This window comes from Ceratotherium simum, chromosome 2 (assembly GCF_057802395.1).
Source record: "Ceratotherium simum simum isolate JZ-2026a chromosome 2, ASM5780239v1, whole genome shotgun sequence".
Classification (NCBI taxonomy): Eukaryota; Metazoa; Chordata; class Mammalia; order Perissodactyla; family Rhinocerotidae; genus Ceratotherium; species Ceratotherium simum.
In genome coordinates this window covers 35,332,149-35,347,142 of record NC_141901.1, presented here as the reverse complement: position 1 = coordinate 35,347,142, position 14,994 = coordinate 35,332,149, and the positions used below count along the sequence as shown (strand labels likewise).

Genomic DNA, 14,994 nt, shown 5'->3' with positions numbered 1-14,994 from the left:
GTAGACTCAAGGCTCTCCCTCTTCCTCTTGGACTATTCCTGGGGTTGTCAGATCCTCAGTATTTTATAAGGTCTGTCATGAGGGTCCTACTATATTCTCAACATTTCAAAAATCCCCATGGAAACTTTTTTCCTTTGGTGAGGAAGATTGGCCCTGAGCTAATATATGTGTCAATCTTCCACTATTTTGTAAGTGGGACACCACCACAGCATGGCTTGATGAGCGGTGTGTAGGTCTGCGCCCTAGATCCAAACCCACAATCCCTGGGCTGCCAAAGCAGAGTGCGCCAACTTAACCACTACGCCATCAGGCTGGCCCCTCAATGGAATTTTAAAATTACTTATGATAGAACTGTGTAGACTAACTAGGACACTGGGTCTCTTTGATCTGGGAAGGAATTCCATCAACTCAGATTTATAGTTAAGGCACCAAAGACATAGAGAAGTTAAATGACTTAAAGTCACATAACTAGTATCTAGACTAGAATCTGGGTCTGTTAATTCCTCTACCAGACTTCTCACCACCATTGGGAATATAGTATGAAGATGGAGAGCAACCAAAAGTGTCTCTGAGCTCATGAATCCAGAGGACTAAGGTTTCAGAAGAATCATTTTAGAAGATGAGGAAAGAGAAAAGTCTGAGAGATGTGGTTAAGAAGGTGGTAAACCCAGTGTTCAGACTATGGAATCCTAGCTCTCCAAAAAACTGTAAGACGGTGTAATAATGACGAGCGTGAGAAATTATTTTAGGTCTGTTTTTCTAAAAAGCTGAGCCAACAACAATGAAAAAAAAAAAAAACCCAAAAACCTTTCAAACCAATGTAAGAAATCCTACTGCTGACAATTTAACACCTCCTCTGTCCTCAAACCCACAACCTTAGCTGATGACCTTGCTTCTCATTTCACTGAAAATGTAGAAAAGACATGAAAAACCCTTCCATTTGTTACCACCACCAAATCAACCTGCCTACTTGGATCTATGCTCCCATTTAAGGCTAGCCTCTCCCTTCATGGAGAACTCACCTACTTTAAGTCTTTTCTCCTGCAATTGTCCCCACGTCTTGCATCATTAGCTTTATTACTGGCATAGTATGTTGTGGGTTATTTCTATCAACACACAACATACCAACAAGCAATTTCCCTCATCTTAAAAATCCCTCCCCCGATCCCAGGTCCATCCCCAGACGCATACTCATTTCTCTGTTTTCCTTTATCATAAAGTCCTTTATGTGTGTTTATACGTTCTGTCCCCATTTCCTGACCCATTTTTCCTTGTACCCACTCCAAACAGACATTCTTCCCTACTAGTCAGTGGAACCACTCTTGTCAAGGTCACTTGATGGTCACTTGTCAAGGTCACATATATTCCATGATGCCAAGTCAATTCTCCATCCTCATCTTGCTTTCTCAAGAGCCCTTTACATAGTCATCACTCACTCTTTGAAACACCATCTTCATTTGGCCCCTGGAACACCATACTCTCCTGGTTTTCCTCTTATTTCATTGACTGTCCCTTCTCAGTCTCTTTCACTGGAACCTTCTGCTCTTCCCAGGACTGAGTCTTCCCATGACTCAGTATTCAGACCTCTTCTCTTTCCCAGCCACACTCATCCAGTTACATAGTTTGACATATTTCTGGAATGCTTACAGAGATATATATCCTGCCCAAACCTTTCACTGTACTCCAACCTGCCTACATAGATCAGTATTTGGAGGTCTAAAGGGCATCTCAAACATAGCAAATGAACTCTTGATTCCATAGCCCCTTCCGCAAACATTACAATTCCCCCAAGTTCTCAAAGCAAAACATTGGAATCATCCTTGACTGCTTTCTTTCTCTCATACTCCTCACTCAGTCTATCAGCAAATCCTGTTGGCTCTGTCTTCAAAATATATCTGACACTCGAGCACTTCGAACCTCCTTCATTTCTACCATCACAGGCCTGGACACTGCCATTGTCTTCCAAGTATCTTCCTGCATCCATACAATGGACAGAGTAATCTCTTAACTATGTCAGATTTATTTTTTTTTTTTTTGCTAAGGAAGATTTGCCCTGAGCTAACAACTGTGCCAATCTTCCTCTATTTTTTTTTGTATGTGGGACACCACCACAGCATGTCTGATGAGTGGAGTAGGTCCGCGCCTGGGATCTGAATCCGCGAACCCAGGCCGCTGAAGTGGAGCATGCAGAACTTGAACAATTTGGCTGCAGGGCCGGGTCAGATTTTGTCTCTTTCCTACTTTTAATTTTCAGGGCTTTCTAGTGCCCATAGAGTAAAAATCCATAGTCCTCTTAATGGCTTCAAAGACTGAATAACCCAGTCCCTGGTACCTCTCCAACTCCATTTCCTGCCCTCTTTCCTTCACTCACTGCACTATGGCCACACTGGCACCAGCTCTTCCTTAACTCGTCAAGAACATTCTTATCTCAGAGCTTTTGTGTTGCTGTTTTCTCTCTCTCTGGAAATCTCTTCCCTTACATATCTGGATAGCTCATTCCCTCACTTTACTTTAGGTTCCTGCTCAAAAAAATTATCTCCTCTGAGAGACCTGCTCTGACTATCCTAACTAAAATAGCATCCCTTCCTATTGCACTTATCACTGTCTGATATTATATTGTATATTTGTTTATTTTATTTTTGTCTCCCCTACTAGAATGCAAACTCCTCAAGAAGAAGAATTTCATTTTGTTCGCTGTTTTGTCCCTAGAACCTTCAACAGTGGTTGACGTATAGGAAGCTTTTAATAAATACCTGTCCAATTTATGAACACTGAAAGCCATATTATCTAACTAAAATCTCTCTTATTTAGCTTTGCCCAATGTGTAACTGAACTTAATAACTGAACTTAACCATAAGTTAATGTTCATAAAAGAAGGAGTCTATGACTCAGAGAGAGCATAGATTGTTCTGGTCGATAAGAAAGTCAGAAGGGTAAATAAAACTGTCTGCTTAAGTAATACAGCCACCTAGAAAAGACACAATTAACTTGTGGTTAAGATGGGTTGTTGGAAAATTGGGCCAACTGGTCAAAATATTTTTAATACCAAAATGCCCTGAAATCCCAACACTGTCCTGTGAAGGGTCCAGCTAACATCAGACTAGAGATTCAGAGACTGGGAACAAAAGAAAAGTAGACTACTTGGGGTAAAACCAGGATTAAAATGGTTGAGACTCATAACTATTAAGGAAAAGAGAGAAAGGCAATTAGGCATTTGTTCTTTTAAATATCACTAACATATCAACTCTTAAAACAGAGTGCTCTCCCTTGTTGCTTAATTGATTAGATGAGGAACACTGTTGTTGTTGGTGGTGGTGTTTTTACAAGGCTAAAGTGGGAAGCATGTTGGACTTTCTTCCAGTCACATTTATGAATGTCTGACTGTCCAGATAATATGGTAGGTATGGTACCCAAAAGAGTAACCTCTTGAATCTTGAACTTAAACTTCTATATATAAAGTGACGACAGAAAATTAGAGCCATATGTGCAAGTAGAAATGTCATGTGGTGCACAAGCCCCCTGAAACTGTGTATAAAAAGTTGTATAGATAAGCATATGTACTTTTTTGGGGAGCACATACATAAATGTCGTCTCTCAAAGGGTCTGAGGTTCAAAACCAGATGAAGAATCATTATCATACTATTGATTTTTTAGACCAATTTTGATATGGAGAAAAAAGAAATGGAAATTATCCCCATCCTCAGACCATAATCCTCCACCCTCCCATTTGTCTTCCAAGTGCCCCTCCCCCACCTAACCCAAGAGACTCTTTGCACCAGGTCTGCTTTCAGAACTTGGAATTGGTGGGGAGTGGGAGGAAGAAGGGATATAGGATGAGGTAGGGAGTAGCCAAAAAAAAAAAAAAATTAAAGAAAAAATAAAATAAAGAAAATATGAGGAGAAAGAGGAAAAGAAAAGTGGGGTCAGATGAGCAGGACAGGCTGAGTGGTTCATGCACACTCAGTCACGAGGAGTGGAATTAAAGCTTCGTCAAGAAGAGATCCTCACAGCCCGCAACCCACATAAAGAGCAATGATGTAACAACTGAGCGTGTGTGAGTGGCTGGGTCCGGAGGGGGGACTTGAAATCATTGCCACCTAAGCACTAGTGGAAAAATAAGTGGGGACTTGAAAGTGCTTCATAAAACCCTGCAAGTGGAGTCCCTGCTCCTGAAACATCCGACTACCTGATGAGTGTTTTCCAGTGGGGATGTGATTCAGTCAGCCCCTGTTTACTAAAAGAGTCTGGAGGAACAATTTGTAGCTGTTAACACCAACTCACTTCCCTTCAGGGGTAATTCTACTTAGAAAGTAGAATGATTCACATGGGCCCATGGATATTTTCTTGAAATCAGTAACATGTAGCCAACCCTTTCACAAGAGGGATTCTCCCTGATGACACTCCCGTCAGCCCCGTTTTTTTTTTTGCCCAGCCCTGATCCTTTCACATGCGCTTGTCGCATCTGCTACGTTTCTTTCAGGTAGAGAAGAGGCAGGACTTACAGACTTCACAGTTCTCATAGCAAATCTAGGCCCAGGAAGAAAAGATAACTTGTCTAAGTCTGCTTTTTTTAAAATTTATTTATTTTTTTTGTGAGGAGGATCAGCCCTGAGCTAACATCCATGCTAATCCTCCTCTTTTTGCTGAGGAAGACCGGCTCTGAGCTAACATCTATTGCCGATTCTCCTCCTTTTTTTCCCCAAAGCCCCGGTAGATAGTTGTAAGTCATAGTTGCACATCCTTCTAGTTGCTGTATGTGGGACGCGGCCTCAGCATGGCTGGACAAGCGGTGCCTTGGTATGTGCCCGGGATCCAAATCTGGGCCGCCAGTAGTGGAGCGCGCGCACTTAACTGCTAAGCCATGGGGCCGGCCCATAAGGCTGCTTTTTAAACGGTAGTCCCACCAGCCGTCCTCCTATTCCCATTCCTTGACGCTGCTGGGTCTTTCTATCTTAGAGTATTTACACTTTCCGTCCCCCAGCCTGAAAGCCTATTATGGCCCTTTAAGTGCCTGGCTAATTCCTTGTGTCCTTCAGGTCTCTGCCTCTGACCCCTAGTGTGGATTAGGTTTCCCAGCCATGTGCTTCTAGTGCACTTTGCATCTCTCCTTTATATCACTCATCACGCTTTTAACTCTGGTTCATTTTCTGCCATCCTTATAATCCTCAATTATAAGCTTCCAAGAGTTCGGGGACTGTGTCTGTTTTGCCCACTGCTGTAATCAACACCCACCTGAGACATAGTAGAAACTCAATAAATCCTTGTTGCCCAAGAGAATGAAAAAATTGCATGAGATGAAAGAATGAAGAAGTGGAAAAATGACAACATGGAGTCTAAGTTCTCCTCTCTCCAAAGTTGGAATGTGCTCTGCTTTACCTTTATAACATCCCTAAGAGGTAGAGTATGGAGGGAAATGATGGGGACCCTTCTCCCCACTTGCCAGGTGAGGAGATGGAAGTGCCTTAGCTGTGAACCTTACGTTTCAGGTCTAATAGACCACTTACCATTCCCCCTGAGTACTCGCAACACTTCACCTCTGTATTTGTGCCTTCATCTAGAACATTCTTCAAGTCCTATAAAAATCTAACCTACCAGACATTTATATTTGGAAGGACACACGAGAAACTGGTAACAGTAGTTGCCTCCAGCGAGGGGTATGGAAGGGAGATTTGTCTCCATTCAATACCTTTTCCTACTGTTGAAGTTTTATAGACATAGTTTATATAAACATATTTTCAATAAACTATTTAGATAGCAAAAAAATTAAATGAAAACTTACATGATGAAAGAAGTTTCTATTCACTTTCCAAATTCCAGATCAGATACCTCCATATGAATTCTACTGCCTCTATAATTATATCAACTTCTCTCACCTTTTGAAAATTCCTATACTTGAATTCATTTCCATAAAATTAAAATCAATTCATCTGCTTCTAATTATAGATAGCACATTCTAATTTTTACCATGGCACCTGGATACAAATTTTAGCATTCTTTCCTTCCCTAAACATAAGCTTATCCAGTTTCATTCTCTGAGGCTTCTGGAGTCAGGCTGTGTGACCACAGAGAAATTGCTAAACTATTCTGTGCCTCTCTTTCTTCTTTTATAAAACTGTAATGCTAACAGTAATAACTCATATTTCATGGGGTTGGAGTGAGAATTAAATGAATAATACACGTAAAGCACTTAAAACAGTGCCTGGTATATATCAAGCATGCTGTACATACTATTATTATTCATTCAACAAGCATTTGTGGAGAGGCTCTCATGTACCAGACACCATGTCAGGTGCTGGCCAGAGGGTTTGTTGTTCATTTTCTTTTCCCCACACCTCACACAGTACCTGCCACATCATAAGTCCTTAATAGATAGTTGCTGAATGGGATTATCCAAAGTCAATCTATGGATAAAACAAAATAGCCCTGATGTTCTGATTTCCAGTCCAGCACTGGAGACTGTGAAGGTGATGGCATTATATCACAGTATTAAAGCTTTTGAGAAATAGAAGTGCCTAGATCTACAGCACGGGATAGAATGGACCAGTGAACACATATGGTTGGGCCAAGTCTGGAACCCACGCACTTGTTCCTCATCTCTCCCCTCATGTGTGTGAAGGAGGTGGGGAGAACCTGTATGGAGGCATAAAAAATTCCATTGGGGTAGATTCATCAGTTGTAACAAATGTACCACTCTGGCGGGGGATGTTGATAATAGGTGAGGCTATGCATGTGTGGGGGTAGGGGGAAATCTCTGTACCTTCCGCTAAGTTTTGCTGTGAACCCAAAACTGCTCTAAAAATAAAGTCTATTAAAAAAATACTATTGGGGGAAATGAAAAATTCACTTTATTAGGGGAAGGGACGCGTGGACTTTTTGACTTTTACAACTCTGACGGAATTGGAAGGTGAGCTGAGTAGAGACGATTTTACAAGAATCTGACTTCTTGGTTGGCTAAATCTGTCATGGCTGACCTGTCTCACTTGCAAAGCATTTCCGTCTGGGTTTTATTGGGGTTTCACAAAAGAGTGCATATTTAAAAATAAAAACACTGTAAAAATTTTGTACATATTTCAGAGAAGATGTTACGCAAGGAAGGGAGCTGCTGATGATTGGGTAAACACGCCCTATGGGGCTGGGCTGTTTCTCACCAACCAGTGACCTCTAGAGCCTTCAGTGGAGGAGTTGTCAGCAGCACCAGAGACACCATCTGCCAGGCTGGCCAGGAGGCAAGTAAGCACAGAGATGGAAAAGTCCAGCCCACTGTTCCACCCCATCACTCCTGACAGTCACTAAGAAGTATTCCAAAAATGGCAGAGTCATAGATGGGGTTCATCCAGGAAGGCTTGGCTCTCCCTGTGAGGGCTTAAAGTGGTTCAGTTTGGCTTTTTAAGCCCTAAGCTCAATTATTCCTCTCCTAGACCTCGTGAAGCAAGAGCCACGGTCTGCCTGATTCTGAGGAAAAGTGGGGCTAAGGAAGGGCCTCTTCATCTGGGAGTCTGGCAAAAGATAGATCCCACATGCAGCCCCTCCAACATCCCTAGCATATCTCTGGGCTTTTCCTGGAAAAGTCCATAATGGATTTGCGGTCTTGAAAACCCCAAGTGCAAAACAACCAGAGCCTCAGGATTTCCCCCCCTCCCTAAAGCTGCTTCTGCTCCAGGCTGCCTCCCACAGTCTAACCAAAGTCCCAAGGCATTTAAGCAGAAAGGAGATGCTCATCCCACTCCACAGTGAGCCCAAAGTACACTTGCTTGGATTTTTCTTTCCCAAATACCTTTTCTCGTAGCCCTGATACTACTAAACACAGAACACCAGCTTACCTTTGGAGGAAGACAAACCAGAAAGACAAGAGCCCTGCTCCAAACGCTCTGTTGTGTGTATGCTGGAGCAGCCCTGACATGGAGGGTTCCCGATTTGCATTTCCCCCTTACTGTAATCAGCCTTGGGCTCCAGAAATCCTGGCCTCTCCCCCTCTTGCTGCCTTGGAACCTTCTCTTCCAGGAAAGTAGCCACCAGTATGACCACACTGTGGCCACTGTCTGTTCTCAACCAAACGCCTGGGGTTTTCACTTCTACCCTCTCTTCTCACTACAGCCCTTCCTTGTTGTTGGACCATCTTTCTGGTTTGTCTGCTCATTCTGTGTGTGAGGATTCCCTCCCAGGGCAGGGGTGTAGGAGTAATATTCTCCCAGAGCTGCATCCCTCCAGCTCGGTCCCTTAGTCTGGATCCTTGCCAGAATGATACTTATGCAAAAGCAATCACTCAATCAGGACTTTGACCTGAGCCTTTCATGGTGAGAGGCTGGTTTTGAATGTGACTGTTGCCTTTGGCTTAGAGCTCCTGGTTTCCTTGGAAACTAGGATTCGTGGGGCTGAGCCTCGGAACCCAGGGGCCCAGGAACTCACAATGTTCCTTCCTCTTTGAAAGAAGCAGGTGAAACTCAGAGCCAGCCCCTAAGGAAGAGGCAAGTGAACCACAGCCTCTAGCCCCTGCGTCTTCTCTCCACCCATGGGGCTAGCTGATTCCTGGCAGGTGATCGCGGGACTCAAACCCTCTAGCAGATAAACACTCACCTGATCCGCAGCTCAGCTCAAAAGCCAGGGAGAGAAACAGCAGGAGGTTCAAGGAGAGGGACCCCTTGGGATCCATCAGCCAGTGAGGAGAGGAAAGGGAGACTGGCGAGGAGCCTGGCAGCTGGTCGCAGATGCCACAGCAGAAGCAAGCTCTGTATTAGGCAGTGCTGCCTCTACTGTCTAGTTTAAGCATCAGGAACCAGCAGGCTTCCTGTCTCATGGGGACTTTTTCTGCCTATGGTCTCGAGGATTGCTCATCTCTTTTCAGGCTTTAAATCACTTTGTCTTCTCGAGAAGTCCGAGTCAGGTGCTGAGACTACTAGAGCCGGGAAGGGAGCTGTGTAGTCACCTCGGTCAAACCCCGACTTTGGGCAGGAATTTGCTCCCCCCTCTTCCTCTTCTTAGCTGTTTCCAGGAAAGGGGTGCTGAGCTTCTCTGAGCAGTTTTTCTCTGGTAACTTTTCTTCTTTGAATGCAAAGAAAAATGGAGCTTTGCCAGACCACCTCCACATTTGGGTCAGTTAGTTCAAAGCTGAACTTGGATGACTGAACTTTAAGGAGCTGGTAGACTTCTTACTTTTGACTTGTTCCATAATTTCAGAGGACACCTCGATATGCAGTCAGGTCCTGGTGCCAAAGTTACAGAGAGATGGGGTGGGCAAGGGTGGATCATTGACAGAAACTCAATTTTCCTGCTGGGTACAATGTGGTAGAATTTAGTGAGCCCTGTGCTGTGTTGGGATGGGTCACCTTTATTTTAGAGCTTGTGTCTAACTTTTTTTTTTTATTTGCCCCGAGGTAACGTCTGTTGCCAATCTTCCTCTCTCTTTTATTTTTTACCTCCCCAAAGCCCTAGTACATAGTTGTATATTCTAGTTGTAGGTCCTTCTAGTTCTTCTATGTGAGCTGCCACCACAGCATGGCTACTGACAGACGAGTGGTGTGGTTCAGCACCTGGGAACTGAACCTGGGCTGCCGAAGCAGAGTGTGCCGAACTTTCACCACTAGGCCATCAGGGCTGGCTCAACTTTTTGTTGAGGATAAGGGACTAGAATTGACAGAAGAAAGACCCTATGCTTTTCCATGAGTTAAGTTATAAAAATAAAACACTGGAAAGTTGCCATTACTGACGCTCACAAGGAGACTTTGAAAGGCTAGGCTAATGTTTTTGAAGTCCATTTTAACAGGTCAAAGGCACTCTCCAATGGGCCTTCCTGAGGGGATCAGGGCAATAAGAGTTGGTGGTATATGTGAATTTGCTCTTTATGCTCACTGTTTTCCCCCCTACCTCACCTGACACTCATCCATCCTCCCCACAACACTGCCCAGTGGTGTGCTGGAGCCTCTCAACTTGTGAGAGCCAGCTGTCAAATTTTCAGGACTCTTGTGAGCTGGTTGGTTGGTAACATTACCATTATTAAAATTTGAATTATAGAAATGTACAATTAACAAATTATATTTAAAAAAGGAATGAAAACTGAAAGCTTGTTACTTCCTAATTATTGTATGACATTTTACTATTATCTACGCTCTTGAGGACATTTACATCAATTACATCTCTGTGGTGGAAATAAAATACCAGATCATGTGCTGCTGCACTTCTCTTCCCAGCTCTGCATTCAGTGACGTCATGTTGGTAGCTTGAAATCAGCCAGGGTGGGAGAATATATACCATGAAAATTGGCAATTGATATAAATCAGAGCTTTGATATATTGTTTTGTCGATTATCTAGATGTAAGAAAGTGGTGGAGAAACAGTAATGATGCACATTAAACTTAAAAATATGTCATGACTGTAGCCTTTAAGTTGTAAGGAGCATAAAAAATTTGAGGAAATATTTTTCCAGCATTCAAAACTATCATCTTATTCAGCAAAAAGTCACTAGTGTCACTGACAAGCAAGTGAGATTACAATATATGTCTTTGATGTTTCACAATTCTTTAACTTAAAAAAATTGACTGCAAGCAAGAAGAGAACGGTGTGAAATATTTAAAGTGTTGAAGGAAAAAATCCCACTGACCTAGAATTAGGTTTCCTGTAAAATTAGTCTTCAAAAATGAAGAAGAAATAAAGACTTTCTCAGATGAACAAAAATTGAGGGGATTTGTTGTCAGTAGTTTTGCTTTGCTAGAAATGTTAAAAGACGTTCTGTAGAAAGAAGGAAAATATAGGTCAGAAACTGAGATCTACATAAATAAAGGAGGAACATCAGAGAAGGAATAAGTGATGGTAAAATAAAAATATTTATTTTTCTTACTCTTAGTTTTGATCTAACAGATAACACATTGTTCAAAATAATAATAGCAACGTTGTATTCAATTATGTGTGCTTATGTATATATCTTATGTACATATATATGCTTATGTATGCTTATATATAAGTGAAGTAAATGACAGCAATGATACAAAGATAGGAGGGAGGAATTAGGATTATTTTGTTATTATAAAGTACTTACACTACCCATTAAGTAGTGTAGTGTTATGGAAAGTGTGTTTGGATTAGTTGCAAATGTATATTGCAAAATCTAGGGCAACCACTAAAAGAAGAAAAAAAAAGTTATAACTGATATATTAAGAAAGGAGAGAAAATGGAATCATACAAAATGTTCAATTAAAACCACAAAAGGCAGAAAAAGAATGGAAGGTAATAATAGCAACAAAGAACAAGAGCAGCAAATAGAAAATAGTAACAAATATGATAGATATTAATCCAACAAAGGCAACAAATAGAAAATAATAACAAATATGATAGATATCAATAATCACTTTGAGCGTCAATGGTCTAAATGAATGACTTAAAAGACAGAGATTGTCAGAATAGATCAAAAAACAAGACCCAACTATGTGTTGTCTACAAGAAACCCACTTTAAATATAAAGGCATATATAGATTAAAAGTAAACGGATGGAGAAAGAGAAAATGTGCTAACACTAATCAAAAGAAAGTGGAAGTAGCTATATTAATTCCAGACAGAACAGAAATCAAAGCAACAAAATTCATCAGAGATAAAGAGAGATGTTACCTAATGACAAAGGGGTAAATTCTCCTAGAAGACATAACAATCCTTAACATGTACGTGCCTCACAACACAGCTTCAAATACATAAGGAAAAACTGATAGAACTGCAAGTAGAAATAGATTAATCCACTATTATAGTTGGAGACTTCAATACCCTTCTTAGGCATAAACATACCCAACAGGCAGACAATCAGTTAGGACATCATTGAACTCAACAGCACCACCAATCAACTGGATATAATGGACGTCTATAGATGACTTCATCTAACAACAGCAGAATACACATTCTTCTCAAGCTCACATGGAAAATTCACCAAGATAGTCCACCTTCTGGGCCATAAAACACACCTTAACAAATTTAAAAGGATAGAAATTATACAATATCTGATCCCAGACCACAATAGAATTAAACTAAAAATCAATAATAGAAAAATAACTGGAAAACCCCAAAATATGTGGAGATTAAACAACACACTTCTAAATAACACATAGGTCAAAAAAGAAATCTTAAGAGAAATTTTAAACAAAATGAAAATGAAAACACAATGTATCAAAATTTGCAAGATGCAGCAAAAATAAGGCTTAGAGGGAAATTTATAGCATTGAATGCATATATTAGAAAAGAATAAAGACATAAAATCAATAATCTAAGCTTCCATTTTAGTAAACTAGAAAAAGAAGAGAAAATTAAATTTGAAATAAGCAGAAAAAGAGAAATAATAAACATTAGCCCAGAAAGCAGTGAAATTGAAAACAAGAAATCAATAGAAAAAATCAACAAAACCAAAAGCTAGTTCTTTGAAAAGATCAGCAAAATTGATAAACTTCTAGCCAGGCCAGATAAGAAAAAAAGACAAAGGACACAAGTTACTGATATCAGAAATGAAAGAGGACCATCACTACCAACCCCATCGACATTAAAAGTATAATAAAGGAATACTTTGAACAACTCTATGCCTACAAATTTGATAACCTAGATGAAATGGACCAATTCCTTGAAAGATACAATCTGCCAAAACTCACACAAGATGTTACAGACAATGTGAATAGGCCTACGTTTATTAAAGAAATTGAATCAATAATTAAGAAATTTCCAAAACAGAAAGCACCAGTTCCAGATGGGCTTACTGGTGAATTCTACTAAACATTTAAGGAAGAAATTATAGTAATTCTCCACAATCTCTTTCAAAAGATAGAAGTAGAGAGAATTCTTCCTAACTCATTCTATTCTATATTCTAACTCACTCTAATATAGAAACCAGACAAAGACATTACAAGAAAAGAAAATCACAGACCAATATCTCTCATGAACATAGTTACAAAAATCCTCATTTGAATCCAACAATGTATAAAAATAATTATACACTATGACCAAGCAGGATTTATCCCGGGTATGAAGACTAAAATAAATTAACCCATCATATCAACTGGCTAAGGAAGAAGGATAACGTGATCATATCAATAGATGCAGAAAAAGCATTTGACAAAATTAAACACCCATTCATGATAAAAACTCCCAGTCAACTAGGAATAGGAGAGAACTTCCTCAACTTCAAAGAATGTCTACAAAAACCTACAGTTAAGCCATCAAGTTTGTGGTAATTTTTTAAGGAAGCCATAGGACCTGGCTTTGTTAAGGAAGCCTAATACAGGACCTGAAGGGCAACGTAACTAACCAGAGGTTTACAGTTATTAAACTTGGTACACGAAGCTGCTTCCATCACCTATGAAACTGTAGAGAACAGACTTTGACAGACCAACAACAAAAGATGATGCCTTGTAGTTACAAAGCCATTGTCAAAAGTCTTCACCTTCGCTGCCTTATTTGACATTTACAACAGCCCTATGAAGGAGGCAGAGCTGGTGGTGGTGTAAGGCCGGGCCCAGACCAAACTTGGGAACCTGACTCTGGGTCAAGACCTCTTTCTCCCTGGAGTGTACTCATTATCCCCATGAACACTCAAGAGGGTAAGAAGGAGGAAATCCCACTAACTGAATTCCCTAAATGTCTGGGGCTTCCAAGGACATTATTCCATTAATCTTCATAATAGTAAAAAGCAGGCATAATTATCACAATTTTACAAATTGAGGAACAGAGCTGCTAAATAACTTGTCTAACGGCTCAGAGCCAAAATGTGAGAGCATTGGATTCAAATTCTGCAATATCTAACTCTGGAGTCTGTGCTCTATCTACTCACCACTTGCATTACACTGGGCAAGAAACTTAGCCAGTCTTCAGGCTTATGGTGGCCAATAGCCCATTATCTGTGGGACATTCCCTCTGGCACAGATGAAGACATGAGCAACAGAAGAATCCTGGGTTAGCACTGTTTTCTGCCCCTCCGCTCTATCACCTGTGACAAAACACCACTTCCTTCCCCTTACCTATGTGGATCCCCACCCTGAGAGTGAGGAGGACCATATGTATGTGGAAAACAGCTGTCCCCAAGCAATCTTAGGTGGGTTGCACAATGAGGCTAAACAGGGGGGTGTAACATCCCCCTAAGACTTGCTACTCTCTCTCCTGACACTTTATGGCTAAGGGTGGCAAAGTGACTTGCCTGAAGCTACCTAGGACTCGGCTGCCCCTGAGCATCCTGGCTTCCCAACCAGTGACCCTCTTCATCACAGCCTCTGACCAGAGGTCCTTATAACATGAGGCAGCCCCACGGAGATGGGTCACTGAGGGGCAGGCTAGACCACTTGGCTGCTTGGAGCCCATAATGAGCACATTTATCTGGATAAGTAAAAAAAAAAAAAAAAAAACAAAAAAACCCACAAAAACAAAATGAAAATACAAAATTCCCCCAAACTCTGAAACATCTCCTAGGAGACCTAGTTGCATAGTCTAAAACTAGCCTGGGGAAAGCACTGGGAAAAACACCCAGGGGTCAGCCCTGCTGGGTGAGATGAGGAAGCCCATGGGGACAGGTGTCTGATATGGGAGCTGAGCAGACCAGTAGACTGGACAGCTCTACTATGGGCTGGGGTTATAGGGGCTAAGGGGAGACAGGGGAGAAACTAGGCTACGACGTGGCTCTAGTCCAGACCTAGGCCCAGGTTCCACTCAACATCTTTATTTGTAGTGTTCATGCCAGCCAGTCACCTTCCTGAGCAGATGGATGTGCTGAGTGACCCAGGACCAGGGAGGGGAGCTGGGAACATGGCCCAGTGTGGCCTGTGAAGTTGCCCACTGGCAGTGTCTTTGGCCCTTACACGGTCTGTGGTACCGAGATTGCCCACTCCAAGGCCTTCTCCAGGTTTCCCACATCAGTTCCTCCTCCAGGATTCAGATCCAGTTCAGAGCACTGGAGTCTGGAGGTTGCGGAGAGATATCCATGGGCATCTGTAACCTGAGGATTTCCTCCCCCAACTCTTGTCACTTCCACTGATGCTCCTGCCA

At 41.6% G+C, this 14,994-nt stretch overlaps 1 protein-coding gene across 1 annotated transcript in view; it reads right to left on the bottom strand.

Moving 5' to 3' along the window:
* The window catches only part of SLAMF1 (signaling lymphocytic activation molecule family member 1), a 36,033-nt gene extending 27,330 nt beyond the window's left edge, over positions 1 to 8,703 (bottom strand). The window contains exon 1 of the mRNA XM_004442800.3: positions 8,575 to 8,703. Within this exon, the coding sequence (XP_004442857.1) occupies positions 8,575 to 8,650 (76 nt within the window). The 5' untranslated portion in view covers positions 8,651 to 8,703. The remainder of the gene's footprint in view (positions 1 to 8,574) is intronic.
* Positions 8,704 to 14,994: the final 6,291 nt, after the last annotated feature.